The following is a 16145-nucleotide window of genomic DNA, read 5'->3' on the forward strand; positions in this document are numbered from 1 at the left end:
TCAAATGACAGCTACCAACTGACCGATACAAGAGAATGATGCTCTGGCTGATCCTTCCACCAGGTTTTCAGGGAGCTTCAGAGACACAGGCTCAGAAATTGGAGTACCTGTAATGAAAACTCTGGATTTAATACTTTAAATACAAAGGACTGTAGAAACAGTATGCCTCAGATTAATGAAAAGAAGTAAATATAAATACACAATTGTCAACCTCAAGACAGTAATCTTTCTATTGATAATATATAAATGGGCCCCTGGTGTGAGTTATATGAGAAGAGTTCCCTCCCCTTCCTGTAAATTTTGCAGTATGGATTATGCAGTATGCAGTATGAAAAGTTGGCACATCAGTTTCTTATAAGATCTAGGGCACCTTACAGTAGTGGTGCCAAAGATAAACTACAAGGATTAGAAATGTGAAACATCAGTTTTATTTGCAGTTGCATCTGGTTGCAGGAGAGGACAGAGTTCTTGGATCTACAACAGTTGTGTAGAAGAGGGAATTCTAGCAGGAGTGACATGCTGCATGGACATGATTTAATCTTATCTCCTATAAGAAGAGCAAAGGAAAGATGGAGAAGAGGAAATAGAGAAGCAGGCTCTCCCATACTGGTATTTAGAAGGACTGTGGAGACAGCTGAAAATAGCAACACACCACCAATATTAGTTGATCCTGTTCTCTCCCAGAAGCCATTAACAACTACAGTTGGCCCTTCTTATACACAGATTTTTTATACACGGATTCAAGCATACACGGTTTGAAAATGTTAAAAAAAATATATAAATTTCAAATATCAAACCTTGATTTTCCATTTTTTATAAGGGACACCATTTTGCTATGTCATTATATTTAATGGGACTTGAACATACACAGATTTTGTTATCCACGAGGGATCTTGGAACCAAACACCAGCGTATAACAAGGGTCCACTGTACTTTTCATGTTCTTAGAAATCCAACATTAGGCAACAACCACTTTACCTTCTTTGGAACAGATGAAGGAGCTCTGGGACACTTCTCTTTCAACACCTTCAGGCTAAGAGAACAAAGAAGCAGGCAGCAGACAGGTGAATGAATGAATGAATGTGCTTCTCAAACTTTATAAGCCACTAATAAGCAACCCTACTCACATTGGAGGCCCTATAATAAAAATGCTACAAGACTGACTTGGAGCTGTCTAAACTATGGATGGTTTGGGGCATCTCCTTTCCCATGTTTAATTATGTATAAACATAGTTTGTGTTCTCTCATCTATAGTAATAGCAATAATATATAACCATCTACTCAATAATAATAATAATAATAATAATAATAATAATAATAATAATAATAATAGGATTTATTTGTATGCTGCCCAATCACTGGGGATCCGGGCAGCTTACAACAGAGGGGATAATAGACAGTTCCCTGCCCTCAGGCTTACAATCTAAAAAGACACGACACAAAAGGAGAAGGGAATGGTGAGGGTGGGGGGAGGAGATCAGGTCCAGCATTCTTATCTCCCTCTGAGGCCTGGACCAAGGCAGATGGACTAGAGGGAGGGCTCTTCTTTTTCAGGCTAGCCCTGATGGAGCTGGGCCAGCCTGGTCAACTCCCTCACGGGTTGGAAGATGACAATTATGGAGGGAGGAGTCTCTTCTTCTAGGCTAGCTCTGATGGAGCTGGGCCAGCTTGGTCAACACCCTCATGGGCCGGAAGATGACAGTTATGAAGGGAGCAGTCTCTTCTTCTAGGCTAGTCCTGATGGAGCTGGACCAGGCTGGTCAACACCCTCGTAGGCCGGAAGATGACAGTTATGGAGGGAAGAGTCTCTTCTTCTAGGCTAGCCCTGATGGAGCTGGGCCAACCTGGTCAACTCCCTCATAGGCCGGAAGATGACAGTTATGGAGGGAGGAGTCTCTTCTTCCAGGCTAGCCCTGGTGGAGCTGGGCCTGCCTGGTCAACTCCCTCATAGGCCGGAAAATGACAGTTATGAAGGGAGGAGTCTCTTCTTCTAGGCTAGCCCTGGTGGAGCTGGGTCTGCCTGGTCAACTCCCTCATAGGCCAGAAGATGACAGTTACTGAACTCCTTAGTTCAATAGTCAATGATTATTATAGTCCTCAAGACTGACAGTCTTAGAAAGAAAGCTAATAATAATTGGCACTGAGTCATCCAGTTATTTAGGACAAAATCTGCCAGAAAACTCTATTCCACAAGACCTGCTGTGCCACTGTAGAATGGCAGAATATCTCCAGGAAAAACTCTCCAGCTGCTTCCTTTGAAAATATAGTATGGGCATTTTTACAGCAGAATCCCTGGAAGCCTCACACACATCATGTTTTCAACGAAAAACACTGTTTGTTTTTTCAAGGATGCTGTTGCTGCTTTTCTCTCCAAACAAAGTGGACCCAAGTTGAGATTTAATAAGCTTCTCACCCATGACAGTGTAATATGTCCCCGCCCGCCATAACCAGGTTTTCCTACTGTACCTCTACCAGCAAGGTTCTCATCAGGGTGTCCTTCCGACCGACATCCAGGCCCCCTGATGTTCCATTTCCACAGGTGCTACCATTACGCAGTGCTTCAGCAGTAACAGTAAAGACCACATTACCTGGAAGCAAATATCCATGAGAAAAGAAAGATCATGTATGCTGCACTGAGAATCTTGCTCTTTGCCTTCAAGCCCAAGGCAGGTACTATCTCCAGGGCATGGATATGGGGCACTGGGATGTGGGGGCATCTTCAAGAGAGCGTATATACATTCCTGCTAACACACTGCTGGCTTGGTCCTATCTACCCAAGCTGGATAATGCAATCAAAACATAAGCTTAAATGCAACTGTTAGTCCAAAATTTGGTAGGCCTATTGTATCCATGGTGATTATCAGATAGCGACGGGATAAGGATGGGGTTGCTCTCCCTTCCTTATCCCATGTTTGACTGCAAAAGACTTTCAAATCATATCACTATTGTCCTGTCATTGAAGCAGCATTGCATTAACACAAGCTCCCATTAATGCAACGTTGCTTCACTGACAGGTTCTGTGCGATGTTGTGTGAAAGTCTTTCACACGATCACAGTCAATCGTGCTTTCTGGATGGGATAATGTCCAGATAAGTGTGATGTTGTATGAAAATCTTCTCACAATCGCGCTATGAGAACAGGAAAAAGATAGGACAAGGACATTTAGTCTCTGTTGGATAATCTCCAATGTATATTGCATAAATCTGATTTACAAACTATCCATTGATTTGATGTATCTATTATAGTGACACTAGCAATTGGATTTAGACCAGGAATGGACATTGCATTGCTCTCCAGGTGTTGTTGTTCCAACTCCAGCATTCTCCACTATTTGCTAGGCTGGCTAAGGCTGCTGGGACATGTAGTCCAACATCTGGAGAGCTGAACAATATCCACACCTAATTTAGGCCACAGGCAGACTCCAGTAAGATATTTTTATCTTTCACCCAATTTGGAAAAGGGGAGTAGTTATCAACCATTTTTATTCTGCGTCTTTGTTCTTAAATGTCTAAATCAGTACACTGGAAGATGCCCTTGGGGTGGTTTATAATCATAGAAACATGCAAGTATAAAACCCCAACCAAACCAAAAGGAAAAAAACAGGTTGAGAGGGTATGGGGCGAGCATTAACCTTGGTTGCTTAAAGGAATGTGGGATGTGACATAGCCCACCTTTTATTGCAGGGGCTCTCTTGCCCACTCACTTTTATTGAAGAAAAATGTGGGGAGGGGTTTGACAGGTAGTGCTTGTTGGTAGCTACATGTTTTTTGACTTTGGCCACCCAAGAATGGTAGCCTCCTATTCTTTTGTTTAGTGCACAAAACCTTGTTTTCTTTGGGGCTAATTTTTTTCTTTTCAACTTGCACATGAATTCCCACAGTGCTTTGCCTTTTTGAGATAGCTGCAGGAGACAATGAAAAGGTTAGCCCCCCTAATAAAAGTCTTCCATAGACACACTTTCCAGCCTCCTTCAGATTTCTTCTGGACAGCAATGAGTCATACCTGGGGAAACTGACTGAGAGCACAGGACGTAATATGAGCCTAGCTGATGGATAGCTGGTCCATGCAAATATATAAAGATGGAATAAAACCATACAGGCCTGTTACAGACTGCCAAAATAAAGCTGCTTCGGGTCTCTTTGGAGGTATGCTATTTAAATGATGCATGGGTCCTAAGAGTCTGGAGGTCGCGCCAAAGCCACACTCCATTCCTAAGCACTGGAGGGCAGCTTTGGTGCAGCTTCCAGATTCTTAGGATGCATGCATCATTTAAACAGCATACTTCCAAAGAGACCCGAAGCAGCTTTATTTTGGCAGTCTGTAACAGGCCACAGTTTTGTACAGAATGTAGTCAAAAAGCTTTCAAGGGATTCAATAAATTCCAGGGCAGGCCCAAGATATTTTTCTGCCTGAGGCAAAGAACAATACGGGGTCCCTCCCATTGCACATCCAAAAGCTGGCTATTTTGGAAATCAAATCTTTTTTCAGCCACAGCAAGGAGATAGCATCTGCCACCACACCTGAAGGCATCAGCTTTGCTTGACAGTAGGGAGGGACAGCAGGCTACATGGCACACAACTCCCTCAACTCCAATTCCCTGTTACTGCCTCTCAACATCTGCTGACCATCCCATCTTCCCAGCCCTGGTATCTACAGATCTAAAACTGAAACAAGAATAAATAATCTCCAGCACAGGCTTGTGATCTAGTGATACACCAAGTTCAATACTGCACTGACAAGGTTGATACAATCTCATGATTTTGTTTTCTTTTCAGGACTTTAAAAACAATGACAGACCAATGGTCAAGCATTAGGTGGGCCACCAGTTATTGCTGGCCTTTTTCAGTGTTTACAGTTTGAAGACAGCTGGATTACTTATGTGATTAATGAGTAGATCCTTCCCATTTGCAAAGCAAAAGGAAAGGAGGGGACCTCACCAAGTTTTTTAGAGATGATCTTCCAAATGTAGGTCTTCCTCACATTGCTGCACACACATCCATTATCATTTCCCACAGGTGAGAGAAGATGGGCTTGGAAATCTGGGGACTCTGCCAGTGAAACAAGGACCTGGCAGCAGGAGAAAATGGCATATGAATAGCAGACCTGGTTTCCATGTCTCAGGAAAAGAAAATCCAACCAGAGAAGACAGAGGACACCTGTCAAGATCCTGGCAGAACCTGGCATAAAAGTGGTGTGCTGTTTTTCCTTTCTTCTGTTATGCTACTGTCTATTCTTAATTGAATTGTTGGTTTTGACTACCATTATGTTTAGGCAGCATTACAGAATCATGTGTAACATGTATGATGTGATAGGTGGTGTTTGTCCAGGAGAAAATTATTGCCTTCTCTGGGTAATGTTCAAATGTGTAGGACAGGCCATTGGTACAGGGAACCTGAGAAGGACCTGTGTCAAGAGGGCCAGGAGGAGATCAAGAGCAAATGCATGAATGTTTTGGCATATGAGTGAAAGAGGGAAAAACTATAAGGGGGTAAGTAATGCACCTATAAGGGTATGCTTATAGTAAGGGAGTGCATTACTTCCTATAAGATTGCAATGGGGAGATTATGGTAGTTATATCTACAGAAGTCAAGCTGTTAACTTCTCTTGGTTACTAAAAATTTTTTTTTGCTGTGATTGTAATGAAGACTGGTTTACTGAACTGAAGGGAGAGGGTAGGTTTTGACAACACCACAGTATAAGGTACTGTTGGCCATCTGTATCCACAGATTCCTTATCCACGGATTCCATTATCTATGGCTTGGAAATATTAAAAAGATATATACATTAAAAAAAAAAAACCCACCCAACAACAACAACAATACAGATGCTGGCGAAACATCAGGAAGAAACTTTTCTGGAACATGGCCACGTAGCCCGAAAAACCCACAAAAAACAACCACCTTGATTTTATATAAGGGACACCATTTTACTACACCATTGTATTTAATGGGATGGGAGCATCTACAGATTTTAGTATCCGCAGGGGGTCTTGGAACTAAAGCCCAGCAGATATCAAGGGCCCATTGTATTTCATTCAGACTCGTCTAGTGAAGCAGAATCCTACATGAGATCATTTCACTGAGGATGCATTTGCACTGCTCTTCTTTGATACCACTTTAACTGCCATGGCTTAATGCTATGGAATTCGGGGAATCATAATTTTGTGAGGCATTTAGCCTTCTCTTTCAGAGAGCTGTGATGACCAAACAAACTACAATTCCCAGAATTCCATAGTATTAAGCTAGGGCAGTGAAAGTGGAGTCAAACTGGATTATTTCCACAGAGCAGATGCAGCATGAGTATTCTTCAACTGTACAAGTATAGACATTCTTGGCAACCAAAAATACCACTGTATATTCCAGTAACTTGTCCCACAAGCACATACCAACAGTTATCATGTGAAACAGCAGAAATGAAAAAGCAGTAAAATGGCCCTGTTCATTTCAAAATGTTTTCTTATTTCCTAAGAAATTGTGTTATTTCAGCCAGAGATGCTTGACTACCACACAGTGTTACTGACTGTATAAATCATGGTGTGATAGTTCATGTACTAAAATATTACATGGTTTGTGCATTTTTCCATTCTGTATTTCATTAATATATAATGTTTCATTAAGATTACAAATAGTTCTGGCATGGGTACAAAATACTGCATAGATGAAGACAGAGTCTGTAAAGAATTAAGTGCGATTTATGGTACAGGAAAGCAGACCGCGGCCAAATCAAGGAACAAATAGTTCACCCTTGCTTTTGTTAATTTATAAACCACAAGGAGGCACTAAAGTCACGATAGCCTATCTGTTACATCTAACTTTATTTAATGGCTTCAGTATGCATTTCTTTGTTCAGTACACAGCAGAAAGAGGAATCAATTTTTAAAAATTTACTCCATGCTGTAATCCTGCACCCATTTACTTCTGAATAAGCCGCACTGAATTTTAGACATGTACAGGATTGCACTTTCTGCTAATTAACTGGACAGATTACTCAGCTATGATTTTAAACAGAAAATAAAGAAAAGCAGTTTAATTGGTTTAATGGTTGGTTGGACGCTGTAGAAGGCAGGTGTATGAGCGAGAGAGAGAGAGAGCTTAGAGAATCTTTTGGAAAGCTCTGGCAAATAATTTGGCATAATCCTATCATGTTTTTCTTCTGCTATAATGCTGTTTATTCTGTTTATCTCTCTGTCATGGATAGGGTGAATCCCCAACCTAAAATGGAAATAATAAGCAAGAGACTATCCCCCTACTTCTAGCCAAAAAATAAATTAAATACATATATAATAAATAAAATTATAATAAAAGAGTAAGAGGAGAGAGTCACCATGGTGTAGTGGTTTGAGAGTTGGGCTATGACTCTGGATATGAGGGTTTGAATCCCTGCTTGGCCACGGAAACCCACTTGTTGACACTGGGCAAGTCATACTCTCTCAGCATCAGAGGATGGCAATTGCAAACCCCCCTCTAAAGAAACTTGCCAAGAAAACCCCATGATAGCCTTAGGGTCGCCATCAGTCAGAAATGACTTGAAAGTACATAACAACAAACAAGAGGATGTACCTGGATGCATCTGTCCAGATAGTTGAAAACATTGGCTCTGAGAAGGAAGTCCTCTCCTCTGACTATGGAGTAAGGCATTGTCAAATCTACAAAGAATGGCACGAAGGCAATCAGGGTGGCAGGTGCTGAGATGCCAAATCCAACCTCCTGCTCTACGCAGAAGGCATCAGCTTTCCACTCTGTGATGGTGTCAGGCACAATGTAGGAGAGTTCAGCTTGTCCAGTTGAACTAACAGGGAGAGAAAAGCAAGAAGGATATACAAAATGAGTCTGTGCATTAAAGGCCACACTACTGAGACGAAGAGCATCACGCCATTACCCATTATATTGTGGATAAGTGTGTAAATTAGGTCGCAATCCACATTACTCCACCTCAGCCTTTAACTTTTCCCGCTGCAGTTGGGGGATACATTTCCAGTCCTGTGTTTCCTTCTTATTCTGTTTCAAAGCTTTCACAATAAATGCTCCATTTCCCAGCAGGGGTATTAAAATAATGGCGGGATACAAACCGCCACTTTGCGGCGGTCCCCCGCCGGCACTATTTGCTCTGTGCGGGAGCTGCAACAGCCAAACCGCGCGGCTCCCGCGCGGAGCAAAAAAGAAGCTCCATTTCGGAGCTTCTTTTTGCGGCGCACTGATGACGTTGCGAGGTGCCGCTGGCGCATTCGCGACGTCATAGGCGCCGCGACACGTCTGGACGCTATGCGTCCATTACGTAAAGATGGTGGCACCCATGTGGAGGGGGCGCCGCCATCTTGTACGTATTGTATACGTACTAGGGTTAGGGGGGTGCGGAAGCACCGCCCCTTCCTAACCCTAATACGTATACAATACGTACTATATGGCGGTTTGTATCCCGCCAAAGAGAAATTGCAAGAAACAGAGCACAGAGGTACATCATCATCAAAAATCCTTATGGGTTACAACAGGACAATGCTTCTTGTAGGAAGGAAAAGGAGAAGGGAATCAAGCCCATGCTCAAATTGCTAAGTAGGTCTGTGGAAGGACCACATTTGGCTCTGATCTCACCTGCTACTGGCATGCAGCTCCAGGAATTTACACATCAGTTGGGAACACTGACGTGTAATAAATTAGAGGCTCTCCTGAAAACTGCACAAATTTTTAAAATGGGAGGGGAGACCTAGGGGCTTTGGCAGGCTTTGGGGCTATTTTCCCCACTCCTGAACAAAACGGTCATTGTTCCTTGTAATACTTGTTCTTAAGAGGCATGATCAGTAATAAAAAACTCACTTGATGGGGAACAGGTCCCATATCCAGGTCTCAGGAAAATACTTCCGAACCATCTCAACAATAACGTCACGCCCAGATTCATCTCTTGGTGGTGGCACAGGAGCAGCTGTACAAACACACAACAATTGTGACAGTGGGCAACTATTTGCCATGAGTTCCAAATGTCTAGACATTCATCCTGCTTGGTCTATGTGGGAACCTTGCCTATTCTGGACCACAGACCTGCTTGTTGCCTATTTTGATTAAGGGTCTTGAACCTAGAACAAGTACTAAGGAAGATCAAGGAATAAACTACACAGACAGGCTTACTGTTGAACATAAAGAAAGCAAAAATAAGGACCATGGAGCACCTACACAAATTCAACCTAGACAATGAGGAAATAGAAATACAGTGGTACCTCGGGATACGAAATACCCAGGTTACGAAATTTTCGGGATACGAAAAAATCCCATAGGGAATTATTGTTTCGGGTTACGAATGTTTTTTCGGGTTACGAAAAAACTTTTGGTGCTTTTTTCGGCTTTTTCGCACGGAATCGCGGCTTTTCCCCATTAGCGCCTATGGCAATTCGGCTTACGAAGGCTTTTCGGGTTACGAAAGCAGCCGCGTTACGAATTAATTTCGTAACCCGAGGCACCACTGTAGTAAAATAATTATCATACGAGGAAGCAAATATTGATCAGAATAGTGACTGCAGAAGAATGGAGAGAATGGCTATGAAAGAACTAGAAAAGATCCCAAAGAGCAAAGATATATAATGGAGCATGGAAATTAAAATTGTACAAGCCATTGTTTTCTCTGTTATCATGTGCAGATGCAAGTAGATGATAGAGTGATTGGAGGTCTCTCATACATAGGATCACCATGGGTCAAAGCCACCTCAAAGGCAATTAATAAAATGCTACCCTTCATGTGTTTTACTCAAAAGTAAGTCCTACTGGTTTCAATAGAACTCACTTCCAAGTAATGAGTATAGAACCTAGGCCAATGTTGCCAGTATATTTTGGCAGATAACAAAAAAGAATTAAGACATCTACTTTAGATTGTCTGTTCCCATGAAAATCCCCATATTTACAGCTAGGATTATTATCACTACATTTCCATAGCACAGGGGTTCCCAACCTGGAGTGCCCACACACGCAGAGGGTGCGAGATAGGATTTCAAGGGGTGTGGAAAAAAGTGGCTTGTATCCTTGAGTGACAAGTCATGAGTTATCACTCAATTATTTCTCAATAAATTAGAATCTAATTGCTCAATTTAAATTTGAATTTTATGCACTGAATTAAACGCTTTTTTTTAAAGTTCCTTTTGCACACACGCAGTATTGTATATTGTAGTTCAAAAACTGGAAATTAGACTTCTTCAACCTCAAATGTGTTATTACTTTTGTAGTGAGTGCGAACATTAATCAAACATTTCCTGGGGGGCAGTGAACAGAACAGATTGGGAACCATTGCCATAGCAGCCACATTACTATCCCCTGGTCTCCCCCTCCTCTAAACCATTATCTATCTCATTTCACAAGACTACATCACCCCCGGCCTCAATTTACCTTCAAAGCTAGGAACAGATGTGGTTGTGGGGAAACGACCAGCCATTTCCAGTGAAGGTCTAACATGGGGACCACTCCAGCCTCTTGAACATACAACTGGTTGTCGTAGACGGGAGTTGGTTACAAACTTAACACCTGTATTCTTCAAAACACAGAAGGATTTATTGGTGGGAGGGGAATCATAAATGCCTTGACTTTATATAATACTAACTACATCTATTAATAATTTACACTTTTACTTCCATTCGCCATTCTCCTCTCCCAGTCATACCCCAAAGCCTATGTGGATGCCTGTAACTTCGCTGACCACTTGCTGCGTCATCTGCTACTCTTTTGAGAGAGCTAACCATACTGACTGAACACCTGCTATTTTGGAATGTACAACCATTTATGTTCTTGGTTCCATTTCATTTACTACCTTGTAATCTGAAAATGAAGCAGGAATATTAAAACCACACACCAACTTTTTGATCATGTACAAAGTAACTGAAGGATTATTAAAAATGTTCCATGCTTCAAACACACACCCGCCGCCCCAGCAAACCCTCTGGAGAATTGAAAATATTGAGACTTCTGGTCCCAGAACCACTCCACAAAAGAGGAAGAGGGGAGGAGGAGGAGGAGGAGAAAGAGAAGGAGAAGATACAAGTCTTACTCTAATAAGCCCATAGATATCTGGGCCATAGCTGATGTCTGCAGGAACATAAAACAATCCATTATGAAAGATGTTGTCAGCTGGAATGCAGGGCTCTTTAGGATCATCCTCTAGATTGAGACCATTGAAGTAGTAACCAAACATCTCAGAGGGAAGAAGACTGTAGACCTAAAGAGAAAAAAGCACAGAGGCTAACTACAGTCTGGGCTTGTTGCTGTCATGTGCCTTCATGTCAACTCCAACCGATGGGTTTTTCTTGGCAAGATTTATTGAGAGGGGTATGCCACTGCCTTTGATTGAGACTGTAGACGGCCCAAGGGCCCATAGAATTCCTATGGTTGTGTGAGGATTTGAATCCTGGTCCCCCAACCACTATGCCATGATGGTTCTCAAAATCTGAGCTACAAATGATCAAATGGCTGAAATATGCAATCTACCCATAGAAATCCCTAAGGCTAGCGGGCTACTGCTCAGCAGGTTGGGTTTTAAGAAGAAGCCAAGTGTGCTAATAAACTAGAGTTACACACAATCCTTTAAAAATCAGCTTCTTTACTGCTTTACTGAGTTTCTTGGCCAGCCTCTCTGCCATTGTGATTGCTGCTGAGAATACTTAATACAGAGCAGTGACTGACACCAACCCTAGGGTTGTATCACCCAGTGCGGTACCTCATGGTGTCATCCCCATCCATGGACCTCCTCCCATAACACATCATACAGAATCCTTAGTAATGTTTCTGTACTAATGCACTAAGCCATAATTCTCATCTTTCACTGAATGTAACGTCAAGACTTGTGACATACAAGTAGCAAAATTAAAAATACCTTTAAATAACAATATTATATGCATAGCCTCAATGTACAGTGGTCCCTTTGTATATGTGGGGGATCTGTTCAGGACCCCCTGGGTATGTGAAAACATGCAGGACTGCAAGTCCTGTTGAATCTAATGGCAGTGCGCTCCCGCATGTGCCATTTTGTCTCCTTGGGCTTGCCGTCCGCGTGAGCTCAAGTCCGTGGATACCAAGTCCGCGGATGGTGCAGAGGACTGTATTTATGTGTACATTGTTTCATGTAGTTAAAGTGAAAATTAGGTAAGATGTGATGTTTTAAAAGAAAAATTTAAAAGAAGAAAAAAATGGATTGGCCTTTTTAGTCATCAATGCGCTTGTAGAAAGCGCGGGATGAGTCCTTCCTGCATCTTCATTCGCGAAGTAAAGCCAGATTTAAAAAAAAAAAATTAAATCCAGAGATGCCAGGTTTGGTGGATGGGGTAAAAGATGAACCTTGGAGTGAGAGACATATAGAAAGGTCCCCTCTGGGAAAACAGCCACTTCCTTTTGTGATTCACCATGAGTATAGAACAAAGTTGTTTTTTTAAAAAATTAAAATTTATTCGTTTAAAAACACCTGGGGCCTTTCCTTTCTCTTCCTACTGAGACTCACCCCATTCACCGTGTCTTAAAGGGTGAACATCACAGCCCATTTCTGCCAAAAGGCAGATGTTTGGGAAGCAGTGGTGTCACCCCCCCTCTTAGGATGTCATCTGGTGTAGACCAAAACCCCCACAACTCTCCGAGTCATGACCCTGATAAAAAGCAAGAAAATACCCAGACTGAGCTGGGTAGTATATAGCAGTCCCCTGACTAGGACCAAGGGGAAACAAAAAGCCATAGAGTGCCAAGAAAGATCCAGAGATGCCAGGTTTGGTGGAGGGGATGAAAGATGAACCTTGGGGTGAATGATGGAAAAGCAGTCACATTTGTTTGTGATTCACCATGGGTGCAGAACAAAGTTTATTGTGAACCGATAGGAACAGTTCAGTCAGTGGCCTCACACTTACAGTTTTTGCTGATAATTCTTTCTCTGGTCTCAAAAGAAGGACGCTCTGATCCAGGGCACGCAGGGCACAGTGGGAGTTGGCAGCAGCTTTAATATGAAGGCTGACGTTTGAAGCTGGGAGAGCTTGTCTCTCAGAGAACTCAACCCTGACCTGGAAATAATCAGGAAACAATGAAAGGACCCATCTTGTTACTCTTCAGAATTGCAACACATTTCTGGGAACATAGAATCTTAGATTTTCAGAAAGGCAGCACAACACATTGTCCAGATATTTTTGACCACCACTTCTAAGGTAATGCCTGATATTCACACCTTCCACGGCTGTTGTGCCACTCAGGTTCTATCTCCTTTTTCACTCTGGGTTTTCTATGTAGCGGAATGTAACAGGGAAAGAAAAGGCACGATATATGTTTTGTCTTACAGCTAGTTCCATTCTGAAGTAATAATGAGGTACTGTGATAGAAAAACAAAAGAGAAGGAGGAGAAAACAGACAGCTGTATGGAAAGGAAAAGGAACAAAAGGAAACAGCAGAAGCATCTCACGGTTTGTTGTGAAAACAGCAAGCAAGGTAAAATTGAGGAGTCTTGGGAGAGGAGACTTTTGTTGTGGCCATTGCATGGATTAGTTATATCTGTGGCCTCTGTTTCTTTCAAGGGGTTCAAATCAAAAGATGTCATTCTTGGTGTGTGCCTTAAGTCATTTCCAACTTATGGTGACTGTAAGGCAAACCTATCATGGAGTTTTCTTGGCAAGATTTGTTCAGAGGAGGTTTGCCATTACCTTCCCCTGAGGCAGAGAGCACTTGCCTTGCCCAAGGTTACCCAGTGGGTTTCCATAGCTGAGCTGGGAAGTATACACTGGTCTCCACAGTCGTAGTCCAACACTCAAACCACTACTCCACACTGGATCTCCTCTCATTTTTTTTATCCTTACAACAACCCTGCAATGTAAGCTAAAGCTCAGAGAGTGTGACTGGCCAAAGTCACCTAGTGAGTTCCCATGGTTGAGTGAGGACTTGAATCTGGTTTTCCAAGTCCAAGTTCAACAGAACTCTACCCAATATATCATTTCACCCCCAGAGCTGCTGTTTCCATAGCAAAAGCCCATGCATGGTTAACTGCATTCACCAAATGCTTGTCACATTTAGTTTGCCCTTATGTACTGAAGTTCTTGTTTTGTTCTGTTTATTTTACCTTATTTTTGAAGCACTTCTCTATCTGGAATCTGGTAGTATCGGCCACTACTTCCCTTTCCAGGTGCAGAGTGTAGACGACCAGTGTGGCAACTGGGGCCATGCTTGGACTGATGGCAAGCCGGATGTTGAAAGATCCAGTAGAAGATGAAGCTAGAGAGAAAAGTGAGACAAAAAACAGGCAGAGGGCTCCTGAAATGCACAGCTAATAGCAGAAAAATCCAAGGGAACTGTATTGTGATGTTAGTATTTTAGGCCTGGTACACACCGTCAGCAAGCGGCATACTGGCATCAGTACTAGGGTTAGGAATCGTGCAGCAACCACATGGTCTCTAACCCTAGTATGCAGTGGTGGCATAACTATGGTGGCATCCCATCCATACGGATGCTGCCATTGTGACATAAGTGCCGCGTGGCATCCACATGGCACCGCATGTCGCTTACATCGCAAGTGCACCAGTGGCACACTCATGACATCATTGCGGCGCCCAAAAAAGAACCCTGAAATATCGGGTTCTTTTTCCTCCACAGTGACGGCATGTGGTTTGGGGGCTGCACCATCCCTGCACAGGAAAATAAGCTGCTGGCAGGCCACTCTTTTGAGGAAGTCTATCCCGGGCCTTAGTTAAGGTAAGGGAATGGATTTTTTAGTTGTGTATCTGTTAGATAATTGTTTATGTAATTTTATAGGTTTCCCAACATGACTCTGCCAGAAGTTGACCATGGCGTTGCACTGATGGACCTAGAGATTCCTAGAAGAAATATGTCTGTAGGCATTTATATGTTCTCCAGTGTGATTCAGGCATCAACCTCTTGCGGATGTTGAATATAGAGTTTCATTGGAGGAACTAGAGATTCCTAGAGAGGCGTTCTCTCATGTAAAATAGTGTTTTTTATTTGTGTTTACCCTACTTCTCTGGGGTTCTGTGCCCCTAACTCCAGTGAATGTGGAGGGCCCACTGTACACTGTTGTAGCCTATTATTCAACTTTAACTACTATGGCTCTCTCCTTTTGAATACTGGGATGTGTAGTTCAGTGAGGCCTAAGAGCTCTTTGGCTGAGAATTCTAAACATCTCTTCCTTAAATTGCAAATCCCAGGATTCCAGGAGAGGAAGCAATAGCAGTTAAAAGTGCTACAACATTGTAATATGATGTTGTCCTTGGACTAAAAACAAGAGTGGATTCACTACTTCACTGGGAAAGTAGAACAGGTTAGCAGTCATCTGAGGGCTGAATGAAAGCCTGGAAAGACTTGGAGGATTAGGGAGGGGGAAGGCTGGGGGGAGTAACCCCTGACACAGGGGAATTTCTTTTACTCTAAAGCAGTGATTCCCAAACTGCGGCCTTCCAAGTGTTTTGATCTTTAGCTCCCAGAATCCCAGACCATTGACCAAGATGACAGAAGCTTCTGGAAGCTGAAGTCCAAAACACCTGGAGGACCAGGGTTTGGGAATCAATGCCCTAAAGGGATCCTGTAGGGAGTAAGGAGTTGCTCCACCACAGCTTTAGTCTTGCAAGCAACCTGTCAGTGGAGACCTCTATGCAAGCTGAAGGAAAAAAGAACTCGAGGTTTTAAGGGATGGTGCTCCCAATAATAATAATAATAATAATAATAATAATAATGAAAATTTTAAAAAATCTGTAGCATAAGTTTGTCTGTTTTACAATGTTAAAAACAGTTGGGGTCGTGTTTCCACGAACTGTTAGGCATCATTCAGAACAGAGATTTTCATATAAAAGATTGAATATCACTCATAGCACTGCACTATAGAAAACTCACTGATTTCCTTGAGGCTTACTGCCAGGTTAGTGAGTATGGGATGGCAGTCTCAATTCCAGTGCAGCACTACCTACTTACCACTACGTAAGCGGATGGTTTGTTCACCAAAATGGACAATTTTGTTTTTCGCCAGGACCTGTGCACACCAAGAGGGGGAAAAAAGAGCAATGAGGAAAATTTCCGCGGTGCAGTTCAAGGGAGTAAAAGGAGTTTCTGTTCATCACACTACCTCAAAAAGAATTTCATTATTATGATGAAAGTCTCGATACTGGAAGCACTTTGTGGGGGTTTTCCTCTGGTGCAGCTTATTCA

The 16145-nt window shown here is 42.5% G+C and overlaps 1 protein-coding gene across 1 annotated transcript in view; it reads right to left on the reverse strand.

Annotated features, from left to right (window-relative positions):
- Window positions 1-16145, reverse strand: part of LOC121920608 (ovostatin-like) — a 72754-nt gene that overhangs the window by 29476 nt on the left and 27133 nt on the right. The window contains exons 13-23 of the mRNA XM_042447737.1: window positions 15912-15969; window positions 14053-14204; window positions 12860-13009; window positions 11020-11187; window positions 10365-10506; window positions 8811-8916; window positions 7560-7788; window positions 4938-5067; window positions 2467-2588; window positions 979-1033; window positions 16-107 (exon numbers count right to left, since the gene is read on the reverse strand). Of these exons, the coding sequence (XP_042303671.1) occupies window positions 16-107; window positions 979-1033; window positions 2467-2588; window positions 4938-5067; window positions 7560-7788; window positions 8811-8916; window positions 10365-10506; window positions 11020-11187; window positions 12860-13009; window positions 14053-14204; window positions 15912-15969 (1404 nt within the window). The remainder of the gene's footprint in view (window positions 1-15; window positions 108-978; window positions 1034-2466; window positions 2589-4937; window positions 5068-7559; window positions 7789-8810; window positions 8917-10364; window positions 10507-11019; window positions 11188-12859; window positions 13010-14052; window positions 14205-15911; window positions 15970-16145) is intronic.

The sequence above is a fragment of the Sceloporus undulatus genome, chromosome 2, assembly GCF_019175285.1.
Source record: "Sceloporus undulatus isolate JIND9_A2432 ecotype Alabama chromosome 2, SceUnd_v1.1, whole genome shotgun sequence".
Lineage (NCBI taxonomy): Eukaryota > Metazoa > Chordata > Lepidosauria > Squamata > Phrynosomatidae > Sceloporus > Sceloporus undulatus.